General features: G+C 41.0%; 2 protein-coding genes across 3 annotated transcripts; both read left to right on the forward strand.

The window, feature by feature from the left end:
• The first annotated feature begins 493 nt into the window (after window positions 1–493).
• LOC148412052 (MOB kinase activator 1B) lies at window positions 494–8,992 on the forward strand. The gene is made up of 6 exons (XM_088434621.1): window positions 494–829; window positions 2,398–2,564; window positions 2,775–2,868; window positions 3,404–3,537; window positions 5,105–5,268; window positions 5,910–8,992. The coding sequence occupies exons 1-6, from the start codon at window positions 816–818 to the stop codon at window positions 5,985–5,987; spliced, it is 651 nt and encodes a 216-aa protein (XP_088290747.1). The 5' UTR covers window positions 494–815; the 3' UTR covers window positions 5,988–8,992.
• Window positions 8,836–13,418, forward strand: dck (deoxycytidine kinase). 2 transcript variants are annotated; one of them, XM_088434617.1, is made up of 8 exons: window positions 8,836–8,977; window positions 9,733–9,805; window positions 9,987–10,102; window positions 11,302–11,495; window positions 11,693–11,840; window positions 12,447–12,562; window positions 12,795–12,894; window positions 13,216–13,418. In XM_088434617.1, exons 2-8 carry the CDS (start codon window positions 9,751–9,753, stop codon window positions 13,240–13,242), a joined length of 756 nt encoding a protein of 251 aa, XP_088290743.1. In that variant the 5' UTR covers window positions 8,836–8,977; window positions 9,733–9,750; the 3' UTR covers window positions 13,243–13,418. The 2 variants fall into 2 exon arrangements, with proteins under 2 accessions (XP_088290743.1, XP_088290742.1); XM_088434616.1 differs by lacking the exon at window positions 8,836–8,977 and having other exon boundaries at window positions 9,137–9,805.
• The last annotated feature ends 320 nt before the right edge of the window (window positions 13,419–13,738 follow it).

Here is a 13,738-nt window from a genome sequence, read left to right on the forward strand (position 1 = left end):
TCGTTTCATTTTATTTTGGTTGAATTGACTTTTACAGGCACGTTGTTGTCCATCAGGCTTGGTAGTGTTTTATATTTTTCTGACTTTTTTCCTCTATTGTCCACCAGCCTTGACATTACTATTATATTCTTTCTGATTTTTATATTTTATTCATTTTATTTTATTTCATCAAATTACCGGTAATTCCACCAGGCTTGGCAAGTGGGCACTATTTCATTGTATTTTTTTTACTTTTTTTCTCAATTGTCCACTGGCCTTAACATAATTATTTTATTCCATGAGATTTTGTATTTATTTTATTTTTACAATTACACTATTGTCCACGGGGCTTGGCAATATGTTATGTTATTTTATTTCCGTGTCATTACACGGTTGTCTGAGTAAATTTACATTTTGCCCACTAGATGTCAGCACAGGAACGAAATCCGGCCAAGCCAGCCTTTTTCGGCGTCCCGAGAAGAAGTCGAACCTCTTCGCCTCGTCTGTAGCTTGAACCGGTAGCTCACCACTTAGCACAATCAATCACGCAGAGCAATATAAATGTCAACGGAGCAGCTGCTCTTTTGTAATAACCTCCATTTTTAATCCAAGCGGGTTTTTTTTGCGCATGTGCGAACACAACGCGTACACTTCATCATTGCGTAAGTCGTTTGCCCAATAGAGAGTGAAAGGACCGCGAGAAAGGCCGAGAAGTCACGACGAGGACTTGTGAGACTTGCACAAACAATTCCCCCCTCCTCCACTTGGTCGCTCTTCCTCCTCCCTTTATTCCTCTTATTTTCCGAGAGAGCGAGACAAACAAACACCGAGGAAACATGAGCTTTCTTTTGTAAGTTTCTTTGTCATGTCGCGTGTCCATTTGTCTATTGTCACAGCCCCGGATTCGTGTTTTTAGTTTTCTTACTTGGGCAGCGTCTGGAGGGTAGCAATGCTAGCTAGCATTAGCATGTTCTGGGCTTAGGCTATTTCCTGGACTAACGAGCCATTCGTGATTATGAACGTTGTCTTTTATTTCACGCGAAAACCGAGATTTTTCAGGAATAACGTTTAACAGTGTCGTATAGTTGCAAGCGTCACGCAGGGCGGCTGGTTTTATCATTCTGCGGAAGTCGTGGCACTTTACTTCGAATAGTTGGTGGTTTCATTGAGTTTCCGTGTAAATAAGATGCTCATTGATAATTTGTATTGTTTGAGTTATAAACCCGCAGGTTTTCTCTTGTTTTGTTGAAATATCTTAATTGTGTGGTTGCTTTGTGGATCCTATAAAAGCATATGTGGCAAGTGTGTGAGGTGTGCTATAATGGCTCATTTAAAAGGAATGTCTGAATGGCTTTAATTGCAATGTAATATTACTGTAGATTACATATTGTTTATTTAAAACCAGGGACTTGATTTCCTTTTATAAGGGCAGTGGTCTCCAAACTCTGGCCCCGGGGCCATTTCGTGGCAGCCCGCAGCATTTATTTTCTGCACTATTAGGCGCACCTAAAATCCTTTAAAGTTAATTTGAGAACTAAATTAGTTTTTGTGTGCAATGAATACCTTTAAAAACGTTTTTTCCATTTACTGTCAACTAAAAATGACCACCTATGCGCAAGGCCCAGGTAATGACCAAACACGGCTCACATGTTTTATGTGACGTTTACAAGATAGGCTGTGATTGTTCATGCTTTCAGCACGTTTGTGCTCCTTTTTTTCTTGTGTTCTTAAGCAGTGAGTTTTTTGTGTGTTTTGTGCTCATGAGTGCTTTCTGTGTGTATGGATGTCCATGTAAGGTACATGGTTTATATTAAGCCTTGGAACTAGAAGATTCCGGATCTTTCAGAGGCCGAACTGTGCGGCCTTGCGTCCTTGGCTGCCAAGCTGACTCTCCCGATGAGTTTTTCTTGTTTAATGGGGACCACGGGAGAGATGAGCACTCCAAATGGCCTCATTAGCGGCACAGAGACGCTCTGTTCTCCACCCCCTCGTCCCAGGCCGACCCGGCCCGTTCTGCTCGGCCGCACCTGTCCGTTCAACTCTTTTCTCAGCACTTTCGTTGGACGCACATTTATGAAGACTTGTTGGGACAAATTTGGCCTTTTGGGGGCGGCGGATTTTCTATACCTTAGAGATGTTTGATATCATTCTTTTGTTTATACTGGTACTAGTATGAATACTCAATTCCTAAGTAGTCACTGATACCGATACTGACTGTACGACCGATACAAGTGTTTTTGATTGGGAAATTTTACTTTAAAAAGATTAGTTTGATACTTTTATGAGTACACAATTATAAAGGTCAAATAAACTGATCATAAAACAGACCAGGCCAAGCAAGCGGTCGACACTGGTATCGGCTACCGTCGCGAGTACCGATACTTTGAAATTAGGAATCTGGTTTGTCTCTCCTCACAGCGGAAATCGCTCGTCCAAGACATTCAAGCCCAAGAAAAACATCCCGGAGGGCTCGCACCAGTACGAATTGTTGAAACATGCCGAGGCCACGCTGGGGAGCGGCAACCTGCGCATGGCCGTCATGTTGCCCGAGGGCGAAGACCTCAACGAGTGGGTCGCCGTCAACAGTAAGACTGCGGACACTCTTGAAAGCTCAAAATGTCTGAAAAATGTTGTACCTTGTTCCATATTAAAAAAAAAAAAAATATCAACAGCACGAATAGGCTGCAGGCATTAAATGACTACACAACATCATTTACATTTATTTCAACGATATTTAGAAGTGTTTCCTCAAGTAACTGACAAATAATGTCGTCACACTATTTTTGCATTCCCAGCTGTGGACTTCTTCAACCAGATCAACATGCTGTACGGAACCATCACAGATTTCTGCACGGAGGAGAGCTGCCCCGTCATGTCTGCCGGTCCAAAGTGAGTCAACTTTGAAACACTTGTGCCGCACTTCAGATTTTGCTTTCTTTTTTTTTCTTTTATGTGCTTGAGCATGTACCCAAACTCCAAAGCTTTTGTGAAGAGTCTTAGAGTCTACATAATTGAATATAATCCCACTGCACATTTTCAGCACGGTGCACAGTCTTCGCTTGTTTTCCCCAGTCAATGGGAATCGGAAAACTCCCGCGACAATTTCTCTTAAAGGGCCAGCCTCTCGGTCTGTGTCGTCATTCCCGTATGCGTCCGGTCACACCCCTCACCCATGTATGTCTCCGCACAACTCTCTCACTCACAGCCACGAACGCACAGCTTGAGATGTGTGAAATTGCCAAAACACTCTGATGGAATGCCTTGACGCCATCAATGTAGAATGATGAGCAGTGGTTTAGTCTTAAGCAGAATTGCCTTCATTTGCTGTGTGTGTCTATATATATATATATATATATATATATATATATATATATATATATATATATATATATATATATATATATATTATTGCTGTTTCCCACAGGTACGAGTATCACTGGGCCGACGGCACCAACATTAAGAAGCCCATCAAGTGCTCGGCACCCAAGTACATTGACTACTTGATGACCTGGGTGCAAGACCAGTTGGACGACGAGACGCTTTTCCCCTCCAAGATCGGTACGCCCCTGAAGTGTTGAACAGCTTAAATGTGTACGAGTGTCACCCTGATGGTTTTCCAAATAGATATGTAGTATTATATAATTTAATGAAAGTCGATTTCGATATACAGTGGTAGCTCTATTTTCAAACGGCTCTTGTTTAAAAAAAAACAGGTTATGAAACCCCTCTTGGGAAAAATATTAGGAAAGAAAATTCCGAATACGAAAGACGAGAATTGTTTATGACACATTTATTTACAATTGTTTGCGTCTAATAATCAGGCACGAGACATGAGCGCTCGCTTGAACAAGACTGTAATGTAATACGTCATCACAACTGGCGGTGTTTATTACATTTTTGATGCATTTTTAGAAATGAATCATATTGCCGGTCTTGGAACCGATAGGCTATTTACTTACTTAGGAAATATTCATGTTACGGAATGACTTCCGCAACAAATTGATTTTCGAAGCAGAGGTACCACTGCATATTGAATATTAATTTATTTATTGATGACTTTAGAAGACTGAATTCGCGTCATTATATTTTGAAATAACACTTAAACTTAAATAGGTCAAGATGACAATGAAAAAGTCAGATTACTGGTCAAATTCAAGAATGAACTAACCTCTTTTTTTAAACAGTGTTCTTAATATGGCACAATAGTTTGCAATAGTTATTAACTACTTAATTGTGGCATTCAAGCAAAATATGCACAGGCTATAAATAGCCATTTTTTGCACCGCCCATAAATATGTTGACATAAATAAAAATGCATTTGTTTTCATTAAAATACAATTTACTTGCAGAATTTAGACTTTTCCTCACATTTATAAAAGTCCTGGGCTGCCGACACAAAACTTTGCCTATCAAACCCCTAAACTTTTAAGCTTGTGCATTTTAGGCGTTCAAAAGGTGTAAATCACAGTGTAAACACGTGCCTCGCCTTGTGACACAAACCCGCTGAGGCTTGTTCGGTCGGGTGGAGGCCCTGTAGAGATGGACGCCGGCCAGATCCAACAAAAGTGTCTCCCGCCATGCGTGACGAGTTTCATTCTGCTGTTTATTATATTCAATCTGGAGGCGTCAGCATGGAGTCGGGGGTGACAAGAAGGCAGCATCCGATGTGGCAACGCTTTCGTAACCCCATCGAGCGCATGATAGGACGCGCGTTAATCACATCGCGTGAGTCACAAGCGCTCGTACTTCCTCCACGCCAAGGAACCACTTCTGCTCTCGCTTTGCTAGGAGCCAAGAAAATAACTGCTGCTGATGAGCGCGAAGAATTTGGTGTGTCTCCCCTTTCTGTTGGCAGCTGTCGCGACAGTTCAGGCTTGAAACTCTTGCGCCCTCTATTGGCTGCTCTTATTTTAAAGACTAGCTGCGTCTCAATGCAACTTACTCAAAATAAATGGCGCTAAGAAAAAAACGTGTTCAAAATATTGAAAAAAAAGTAACAATTCAAGTTTAGTTGAAGGATAGGAGCCTAGCCAATAATCAATATGGGATCCTGACACCCCTTTTAAAGACCAAGCGGCGACGCAAATTTCCCAAACTGTTTTGCTTCCCCTGTGTCGTCCTCAAGGCGTCCCGTTCAAGCGGAACTTCATGTCGGTGGCCAAGACCATTTTGAAGCGCCTGTTCCGTGTCTACGCACACATCTATCACCAGCACTTTGACTCTGTCATGCAGCTGCAGGAGGAGGCCCACCTCAACACATCCTTCAAACACTTCATCTTCTTTGTCCAGGTACAAAAAGACGCCCGCACCCTCCTTGTGTGTGTCTTTTTTTCCGTCTATGTCAGCAGTTTTCAAATGGGAGTATGTGAGATTTTAACGCGGTTTCTGCATGTAGTAACAAATCTAGTATAAAGCTTTTAAATGCCATGCCAGGAACTGTACATTCGTCTTTTCAATTTAAGAGCAAATTCATTGGAACACAAAGTTATTGCTAGCTGTTGTGAAAAACATCACCTTGCATAGTAAGTTTAACACCAATAGTTAGGATTTTGTTTTCAAAAAACGATCTTCTATTGTAAGATTTTTTTTTAATTGGAAAAAAGGACCATGTATATTAAATACTTTTACGCATTTTTATTTTCTTATTTTATTTCATTGTTTTTGTAACGCCATGACAGCAACAGTTCAGTAAAATAGTTATAAATAGCAGGAAGTGATTTACTGCTAAATCTATTTGAAACTTTTGTAACATATGCCTTTATTTTGTTAATTTATTTTTCTATAGATGCACCTTGTCATTATAGTGACCTACTTCTTCCAAAAATATATTAAATAAGTACACAGGTGGTACATTATTTAAAAATAAAGTACATTGGGAACCACTGATCTGCATGTCTCCGCTGACACGTTGTTGTCGTGTGTCTCATCAGGAGTTCAACCTGATTGACAGGAAAGAGCTGGCGCCGCTTCAGGAGCTGATCGAGAAGCTGACCACTAAGGACAGATAAACGCCGTCGTCCTTTGTCTTTTAAACAATCTAGTTTTGCACAGACACTCCCCCTGTAACCCCACCCCCCAAAACCTTGACTCTCCCCGGCTGTACGTATGCAGTATAAAACTATATTTCCATTTGGGGAAATGTTTTTAAACGAGGCCCGGGATGGGTTTCGAACACTTATCGAGAGGGTGGGGTGAAGTCCGACACGCTTCGTTCGGCTACCGGCGCCGCGTCATACCCGTTTGGTTACAACGTATAGTGGTACCTCTACTTACGAACGCCTCTAGTTACGAAAAAAATTCAGGTTACAAAAACCTTCTGAAAAATAGCGTCTCTTGCTACGAAAGAAAATTCAGGATGCAAAAGACCAAAATTGTCGGCGTATAATAATGAGAAAAACCTAGGTTACGAAACGCCTCTTCGGAAAAATATTGTCGCTAGTTGCAAAGAAAATTCAGGATACGAAAGGCGAGAATTGTTGGCGTATAATAAGGAGACATAAGACACCAGCGCTTGCTCGAACACGACTTAACGTAATATGTCTTCACAACCCGCTGCATCTGTTTGTTACAGTTTTTGATACATTTTTTTTTACTAGTTATTAATATGCCGGCTTGCCCACAAACGTAATTTTTTGCACCGATGTTTTCTGTGGTCTAGCACTTATCTTTACACGCTTCATCCACATTTTCCACCAACAGATAACACTGTAAAGCTAACAAAAAAATGACATTAGCTCTAGCTAACATTGTACGTATTCATATATGAACACATACTCTTTGAGACGTTAGCGTCGTTAGCGTGTTAGCAAGGCTTGAACGTCACACGCATAGTACTTTCCATGACCGCAAATTAAATGCTAAAAATTATCCTGAAATAAATATTATCCCTCCTGTGGACTTGTGAATTATGCCTACATCAGTGGAAATGTAAAAAAAAAAAAAAAAAAAAAAAATACAAATTAAAAAAAAAAGGTCTCTGATCTCATCACCAGCACACCAGCGCCATCTCAAGGCATACAATTGAATTGCAGTCATATTGTCAACTGCCACAATTAATATGATTAAATGGTTTAAGAACGTTTTTTTCCATTATTCTTTACATAATATACTTTGTCTAGTGTAATTTTGTATTTGTTACAGTTTTTATGCATTTTTATAGTTTTAGGCGTTTAGGTTTAAGAGCATTTTGGTGGGGGCTTGGAACGGATTAGGCCAGTTACATGTAAAAAGCGTCTCGACTTACGAAAAATTCATGTCAGGTAAAGACTTAAGGAACACATTTTTTTCGTTAACTAGAGGTACCACTGTACAAAATTAGCCCCGAGATGCCATCTTGGAAGCCATTCCCAGAGCAGAAAGTATTCCAGTCATTTTCTTCGTTTGCTGCTTTTCTCGGCGAGTAGGAAACGCATCCCAAGTGCCTGACCCGGCATCCGCGGCCAGAACTGTACCGAGTGTGAGTCCCGCGCGACCGTAAGACCTTGATTGACACGCCAATGCCCGCTCTTCTCCAATCGCTGGATTTATTGCGTTAAAAATAGTTTCCGTGAGTGGTTTTTGTTTGCTGATGTTCACGGCAGAACCGGAATTTAGTCGCCTGTGCCTTTTCAAACACAACCTGCCCCCAACTTCAAACAATACAATAAAATAAGCATTAGAATATGTCTTTGGCATTAAATAAGTTCAATTTAAAGTGTAAGGGGAAAAAAATTACATCTAACAGGCGTATGCTGCGCCAGTAGTTAGCTTAATGCTAACATTAAAGGCAAACGGCATAGATTGGCTAACATGAATTAGCATAGATGTTAACGGTACGCTGAAAATAAAATTTCACACTTCTTCTTGCCTGAATGTCACCTCTGCTTACACTCTCGTTTGGTCTTGTGACCCATCTTTTTTTTTTTTTCTCGTCCTTCCCCAAAAGTGAATGTGTGATTGCTCTGCTCATGAGGCACAACGGAGATATTTTCTATTTTGCATGCACATCTCCCCCCGCTCTCGAAAATGTACTTTACTATGCAATACGAATTGGCACGCGTTTAAAAAAGGAAAAAAAAAAATATCCGTCGGTGCACCGACGCTGGATATAGTGGCTTTTTACTTCGAGAAATTCAGGTTTTGAAAAGAATGGCTTTGCTTTCGTTTTGAATTGGTATTGAACACTTGTTTTTGGTGTTTGCCAGAGGTTATATATACTACAGCGCACAAGATGTAAATAATGAGGTCTACGAAGGAGTATTAGGGAAAGGCAAAATATATCACAAGAAATAAGGTGAAAATTCAGAGGAAAAACTGAAATATATAATATTTTACCATTATGTTACATTTTTTTCCTTTCAGTAATACAGTATTCTGATTTTGTACTGTTAACATGACATTACACTATTAATGTTCACTTTGATGCCCCCCGTAATTTTATATTTTTGCACTGATATTGTCCGAACAGCTAAATACTGGCAACAAAATGACTTTTTTTTTTCTCAACATCCAGACTTTCTTCCCGCAAAATTACAACTTTTAATACCGCGTATTTTTGGAAGCTTTTAGAAGCTTACTTTTTTCCTTGTGGAATAGTGTTGTTGCATGTTTGAATATAGTTCAAGCTTATTTGTCATTAGCCTTTTATTTCTTTCCTGCTTAATACTCCTTGGTAGTTCAGCTGCTCTCTTAAAAGACTTTTAAGCATTGAGGGTTTTTTTCCCCACTTCCTGTTTGAAAATTCAAATAGTGTTTGCTCGCTTTTCTCGTATTTTTTTAGCCCATGATTATGAATGTGTTCACTCATCGTACACTATATGAAAAAGGTCATTTTAAGAATCCCCAGAAGCATCTCCCAAACTGGCCTATTGCTGCCTCGTTTTCATCTTATTTTATTATATTTTTTTTTTCAATTTTTGTCTCTCTTGGCTGTATTTGAGGAACTGTGTGTACATAATAGCTGGGAATGGATGTTCCAATGCTGCTGAAATGAATCCTGCTGTTTACAAGGCAAATAAAGGTGGCGTTGACTTTACAGTATTTTATATTTTACTTTATATTTCCTGTATCCCCCAATTCAAAAAGAACCCAACATTCTTCGTGTTTTTTATATTTTATTAAATGCAATTTAAAATATATCACATTTAACATTTACATTCGAACAATGCTAGGGGGATTCAAAAACTACACATTGAACAACAATCTCGCTACCGCACAATGTCGATGACGTAACTGCTACGGAAGTGACGACACGTGCTAGGCGAAAGATGTGCTGCTGTTTGTGACCTTTATATTTACCTGCGAGTAATAACACATTATTAGCATAGTGGCATGTATATTCGTGATGTATATATCATATTTTACTATAGTTCAGTTTAACTTGTTTTCATTTTAAACGCTGAGACGGAAGTGACGCCGTTGCGGAAGTGAGACGGCCAAAACATGTTCTGTCGGAGGTGCCGTTTTCATTGACTACTGAGCGTTCCCATGTCAAATGTTTTGAATAGCTACAGCATATTTCAGCATGTAACAAAAGTATTGTTAGCAACTACAATAATATCATTTGAAGGAACTGCTCCGTTATCAAGTTTCGCTTAACATTTTTTCCGGAATATGTATGGTTTATTGATATATCACTTCCGGGTTGTTGATGCTGCCGTTCCCCGCCAAACTTTGACGAACGTCCGCCGCTTGCTTGTCCCGCCTCAACTCCGCAACGAACGTTTTTATTCAACGGCATTTATCGCTAACAAAAACATGTCATTAACTCCGAAGAGGCCGCGCTCCGATCTCATGAATGACTCCATGGAGAAGAGGATCAAGCGGATTTCCATCGAGGGCAACATCGGTCAGTAATTCAAAATGAACAAAACACTGTTTATTCAGTAGCCGCTTCAAAAAAAATGTGCCAAGCTTTTCTAGGCTAAGATAAAATAAAAGCTAGCATACCAGCTAACTAACGAAGCAAAAACATTTTTTTGTGAAGGTGTCTGGTTTGACGGTTTTTAATCTTTCTGGGCCTGTTCTAGCGGCGGGAAAGTCGACATTCGTCCGCCTTCTGGAACAAGAGTGTGCCGACTGGGAGGTAGTACCAGAACCCATCGCCAGGTGGTGCAACGTGCAAACAAATAGCAACGATTTTGAGGTACAGCGTTCCCTCCCTAATATATTCACTACTCGCGAATTCACCAATAAAACCAGATATTTCTCAATTTAGTGCGGTTTTTGTTGCCGAGGAACTATGTTGAAGCCACGTGAAGAGCTTCATTTTTTTAACTCACACTTGATGGCAATGTTACAACTCCCAGTTGACCTTTACTGCAAATCAGAAAAAATAGATTTTTTTTAAAATGTTCAGCCATAATGCCTTTACTGCAAGTCATTACGTTTAACGAAATATCTGGCCAAATGGACATCCTAAAAATGGACACTGAAAAAAAAAGACTGAACTGAATACAGCCAAAGGAAAACCAAGAGATATATATATATATTTTTTTTTGGGGGGGTTATAAATTTGGATCAAGATAAGGCAGCTATTCCAGTCCAACTTTAAAGGACGACATAACATGGACATAGATATGATATGGACATGGATACTTCTAACTGGGAGCGTCTTCATCTGTATTTAGATTGCAGCTGTCCGAATGTCGCTTGCACACCGCTGGTCACTTTTTAATGACCTCGTGCACGAATCCCTTTTACTATTCCGACTGCAAGACGAGCCTCGCTTAACATCAGAGGCGCTTATTTTCCTATATAACCTTTTCCAGCGCTATTTTAAAATCTTCTTCTTTTAAAATCTTTTTTTTAGATCCACGTTTTATAATTCTGTATATTTTACAATGATTTGAAAAAATACTACAGCTGCGGACTTAATTTACTAATATGTTAAAAGTGATTACTTTGTGAATAAACTCATTTTCAAATCATTTGACCATTTTTTGTTTTCTTCCACATCACTGGCAGGATTTTATCCAAGGGATGGTACATTCCTAACATGTTGTCACCATCTGGGTGGAATTTCAATTTTTTTTACACCCTCACTCCTTTTTTTTTCCACTAGCTTGTCATGTTTAATATATGCCACGGACCACTGAAAAATGAATGGCTGGCCACAAATGGGCCCCCAACCCGTAGTTTCGACACCACTGCTAATTTTCCTGATATTTCAACGTACGCGGGTATTTTTGGTAACGTAAACCCCCACAGGAAGTGAATACCCATTTAATTTATAACGAGTTCAATGCCGAGCTTTTTTCGGAAGGGAACCATTTCGAGTTGGCTCTAAGTAGCGCAACTTGCTAATCTTACCTTTACGTTTTTTACGCATCCCTTTTGCGACAGGAGCTGACGTCGTCGCAGCGCAGCGGCGGCAACGTGCTGAAAATGATGTACGACAAGCCCGAGCGCTGGGCCTACACCTTCCAGAGCTACGCCTGCATCAGCCGCGTGCGCGCCCAGATCCGCTCGGCCAACGGGAAGCTGCGGGAGGCCGACAACCCTGTGCAGTTTTTTGAGCGCTCCATCTACAGCGACAGGTAGGGGGCGCCGTCCGTCTCGCTCCACTGTATCCGTTCCCCCATTGTTAGCTAGCTTGCTAACCTTTTACTCGCTGCCTACATCGCTCACCGAGACACCCGCCACCATTTAAAGCCGTACACACTCAAAGTCAAATACACAGTAAGTGTACCTGAGAGAATTTTCTGGCCTCGAAATAATGACGACGTTACGGCAGGTACATTTTTGCCGCCAACCTCTACGAGAACGAGTGCCTGAACGACACGGAGTGGTCCATCTACCAGGACTGGCACGGCTGGCTGCACAGCCAGTTCGGCCGCCACATCGAGCTGGACGGTATCATCTACCTGAGGGTCCCACCGGAGGTACGCCCCAAACCCCCGCGTCACCCCGGGTCCCCTTTCTCCTCTTCCCTTTTGGAATCGCAATCGCCTTTAACGGTCTGCGAAAAACATCCCAAGAAGAAAATTCCTTCCATAATCAAGTGTCACTCTTCAAACAAAAGAACATTAGTCAACAGTTGGACAGAAAAGCAGGAGTGGAGTCAGGAATGGACTGGATTACGACTCTATCACATCATTCAACCTGATACTTATTTGTCTGATACTGGACTGATATCCAATATTAATATCAGGTTTGGATGTCCCTATTAACTCATTCAATCCCCCCTATTTTTTTTTTGTGAGTTAAATCATTCAAATCCTTCGGATACCGATACTAATGTGTCGATACTCGTAGTTTGTGATGCGTACAAATTCAATCAAAATAATAACAGTTGCCTTTTTTAAAAAAGATCTTTGTTTGTGGCACCAAGTGTCAAACCACTGCTACTGTACAGCGCCTACTACTGGTGGGGAGGATGAATTGCTTTTTTTGGGGGCTAAATATCAGTGAATGACTGGTATCGGCATCCCCCACAAGTACCCAATACCTATCGCCTCTGAAAAACTTTTGTGTTTGCATACACGTAGAAGTGCATGGAGAGACTGCACGTGCGCGGGCGCGAAGAAGAACAGGAAATCCCTCTGGAGTATCTGGAGAAGCTCCACGTCAAGCACGAGAGCTGGCTGCAGCACAAGACCATGACGTGAGAGCCTCCTTCTCGTCCTGCCTGTTTACGCCGGGGGGGCGGGGCCCCGCGCTAGCCTCGTGCGCGCGCCTTTGAGAAAGGGCGCCTTTATGAAGGAAGCCCAGGGGGGATGTTGTCCCATGTCATCTGGCTCAGTGTGTGTGTGTGTGTGTGTATATATATATATTTATATATATATATGTGTGTGTGTGTGTGTGTGTGTGTGTGACTAATAATTGTGGTCTCGCAGGATGGACTTTGAGTATCTTGCGGACGTGCCCGTGCTGACGCTGGACGCCACGGAAGAGTTCAGAGACGACAAGGCCAAGAGTGCCGACATGATGGAGAAGGTAAGAAGGTGTGTGTGCGCGTGTGTGTGTGTTTTGCTACATGGGGGGACCGTATCTTTGTAGGGATCTCATGCTCTCTCAGGGCCCAATTTGGCGGAGCCAACAAGTACAAATTCCTCTCGCGGGCCGGATCAAACCCGTTTGCGGGCCAGAACCGGACCGCAGGCCGCATGTTTGACATCCCTGTTTTAGAGTTTAGTTTTTTTTTTTTTTAGATTTTGGTTGAGGTTGTGATGGTTAAGGTCAGGGGCTAGGAAATGCAATATGTCAATGGCATGTCCCCACTATGGTTGGAAACTTTCAGTCCAATGTGTGTTTCAGGTGAAAGACTTCCTGAGCACCTTGTGAAGAACCACGGCTGAGGCAAGAGAAGGAAGTTGCGACTACTATTTTAACTGCGATTTTAATTACTTCCCATTATTTGCTCATTAATTGCCCCGCGTTGACATTTTTTAACCACTTGTGTGTATTTATAACTTGGTGTGTGTGGTATGCGGAATTAAATAAATTTCTATGAACCAAAACATTTCCGTTGCTTTCGTATAGAGAAAGAAAACACAAAGGGACATTTTTCAGTTACACGTGCTCTATATATAATATATTATTTTTTTTCAATATGTATGCTAACGAATTTGTCTTCTTGTTTTTATTTTGCTTGATTTTATGAAGGATGCTCTCAAATTGTTCCGGTAATTGAAAAAATGTCCAGCAGATGGCGCCAGTCCTACTAAAATGTGCTTTCGTTTGACTTGAAAGATCTCAATACAAAACTAACTCTATAAGTACAAATAAAACACAATCAAACCATTTCAATTGCTACATTGTTAACCAACCAGAGAATGTA

The sequence above is a fragment of the Hippichthys cyanospilos genome, chromosome 15 (genome assembly GCF_059441005.1).
Source record: "Hippichthys cyanospilos isolate Australia breed blue-spotted pipefish chromosome 15, RoL_Hcya_1.0, whole genome shotgun sequence".
Taxonomy (NCBI): domain Eukaryota; kingdom Metazoa; phylum Chordata; class Actinopteri; order Syngnathiformes; family Syngnathidae; genus Hippichthys; species Hippichthys cyanospilos.

What these genes read in the sequence shown, in the direction of transcription:
- LOC148412052 (XM_088434621.1), top strand. An exon ending in CGAGTGGGTCGCCGTCAACA is followed by an intron (nt 2,565 to 2,774) that starts GTAAGACTGCGG and finishes TTGCATTCCCAG; the next exon opens with CTGTGGACTTCTTCAACCAG. An exon ending in GCTTTTCCCCTCCAAGATCG is followed by an intron (nt 3,538 to 5,104) that starts GTACGCCCCTGA and finishes GTCGTCCTCAAG; the next exon opens with GCGTCCCGTTCAAGCGGAAC.
- dck (XM_088434616.1), top strand. Translation starts at nt 9,571, where the DNA reads ATGTATGGTTTATTGATATATCACTTCCGGGTTGTTGATGCTGCCGTT. An exon ending in CTGCAGCACAAGACCATGAC is followed by an intron (nt 12,563 to 12,794) that starts GTGAGAGCCTCC and finishes GTGGTCTCGCAG; the next exon opens with GATGGACTTTGAGTATCTTG. An exon ending in GTGCCGACATGATGGAGAAG is followed by an intron (nt 12,895 to 13,215) that starts GTAAGAAGGTGT and finishes TGTGTGTTTCAG; the next exon opens with GTGAAAGACTTCCTGAGCAC.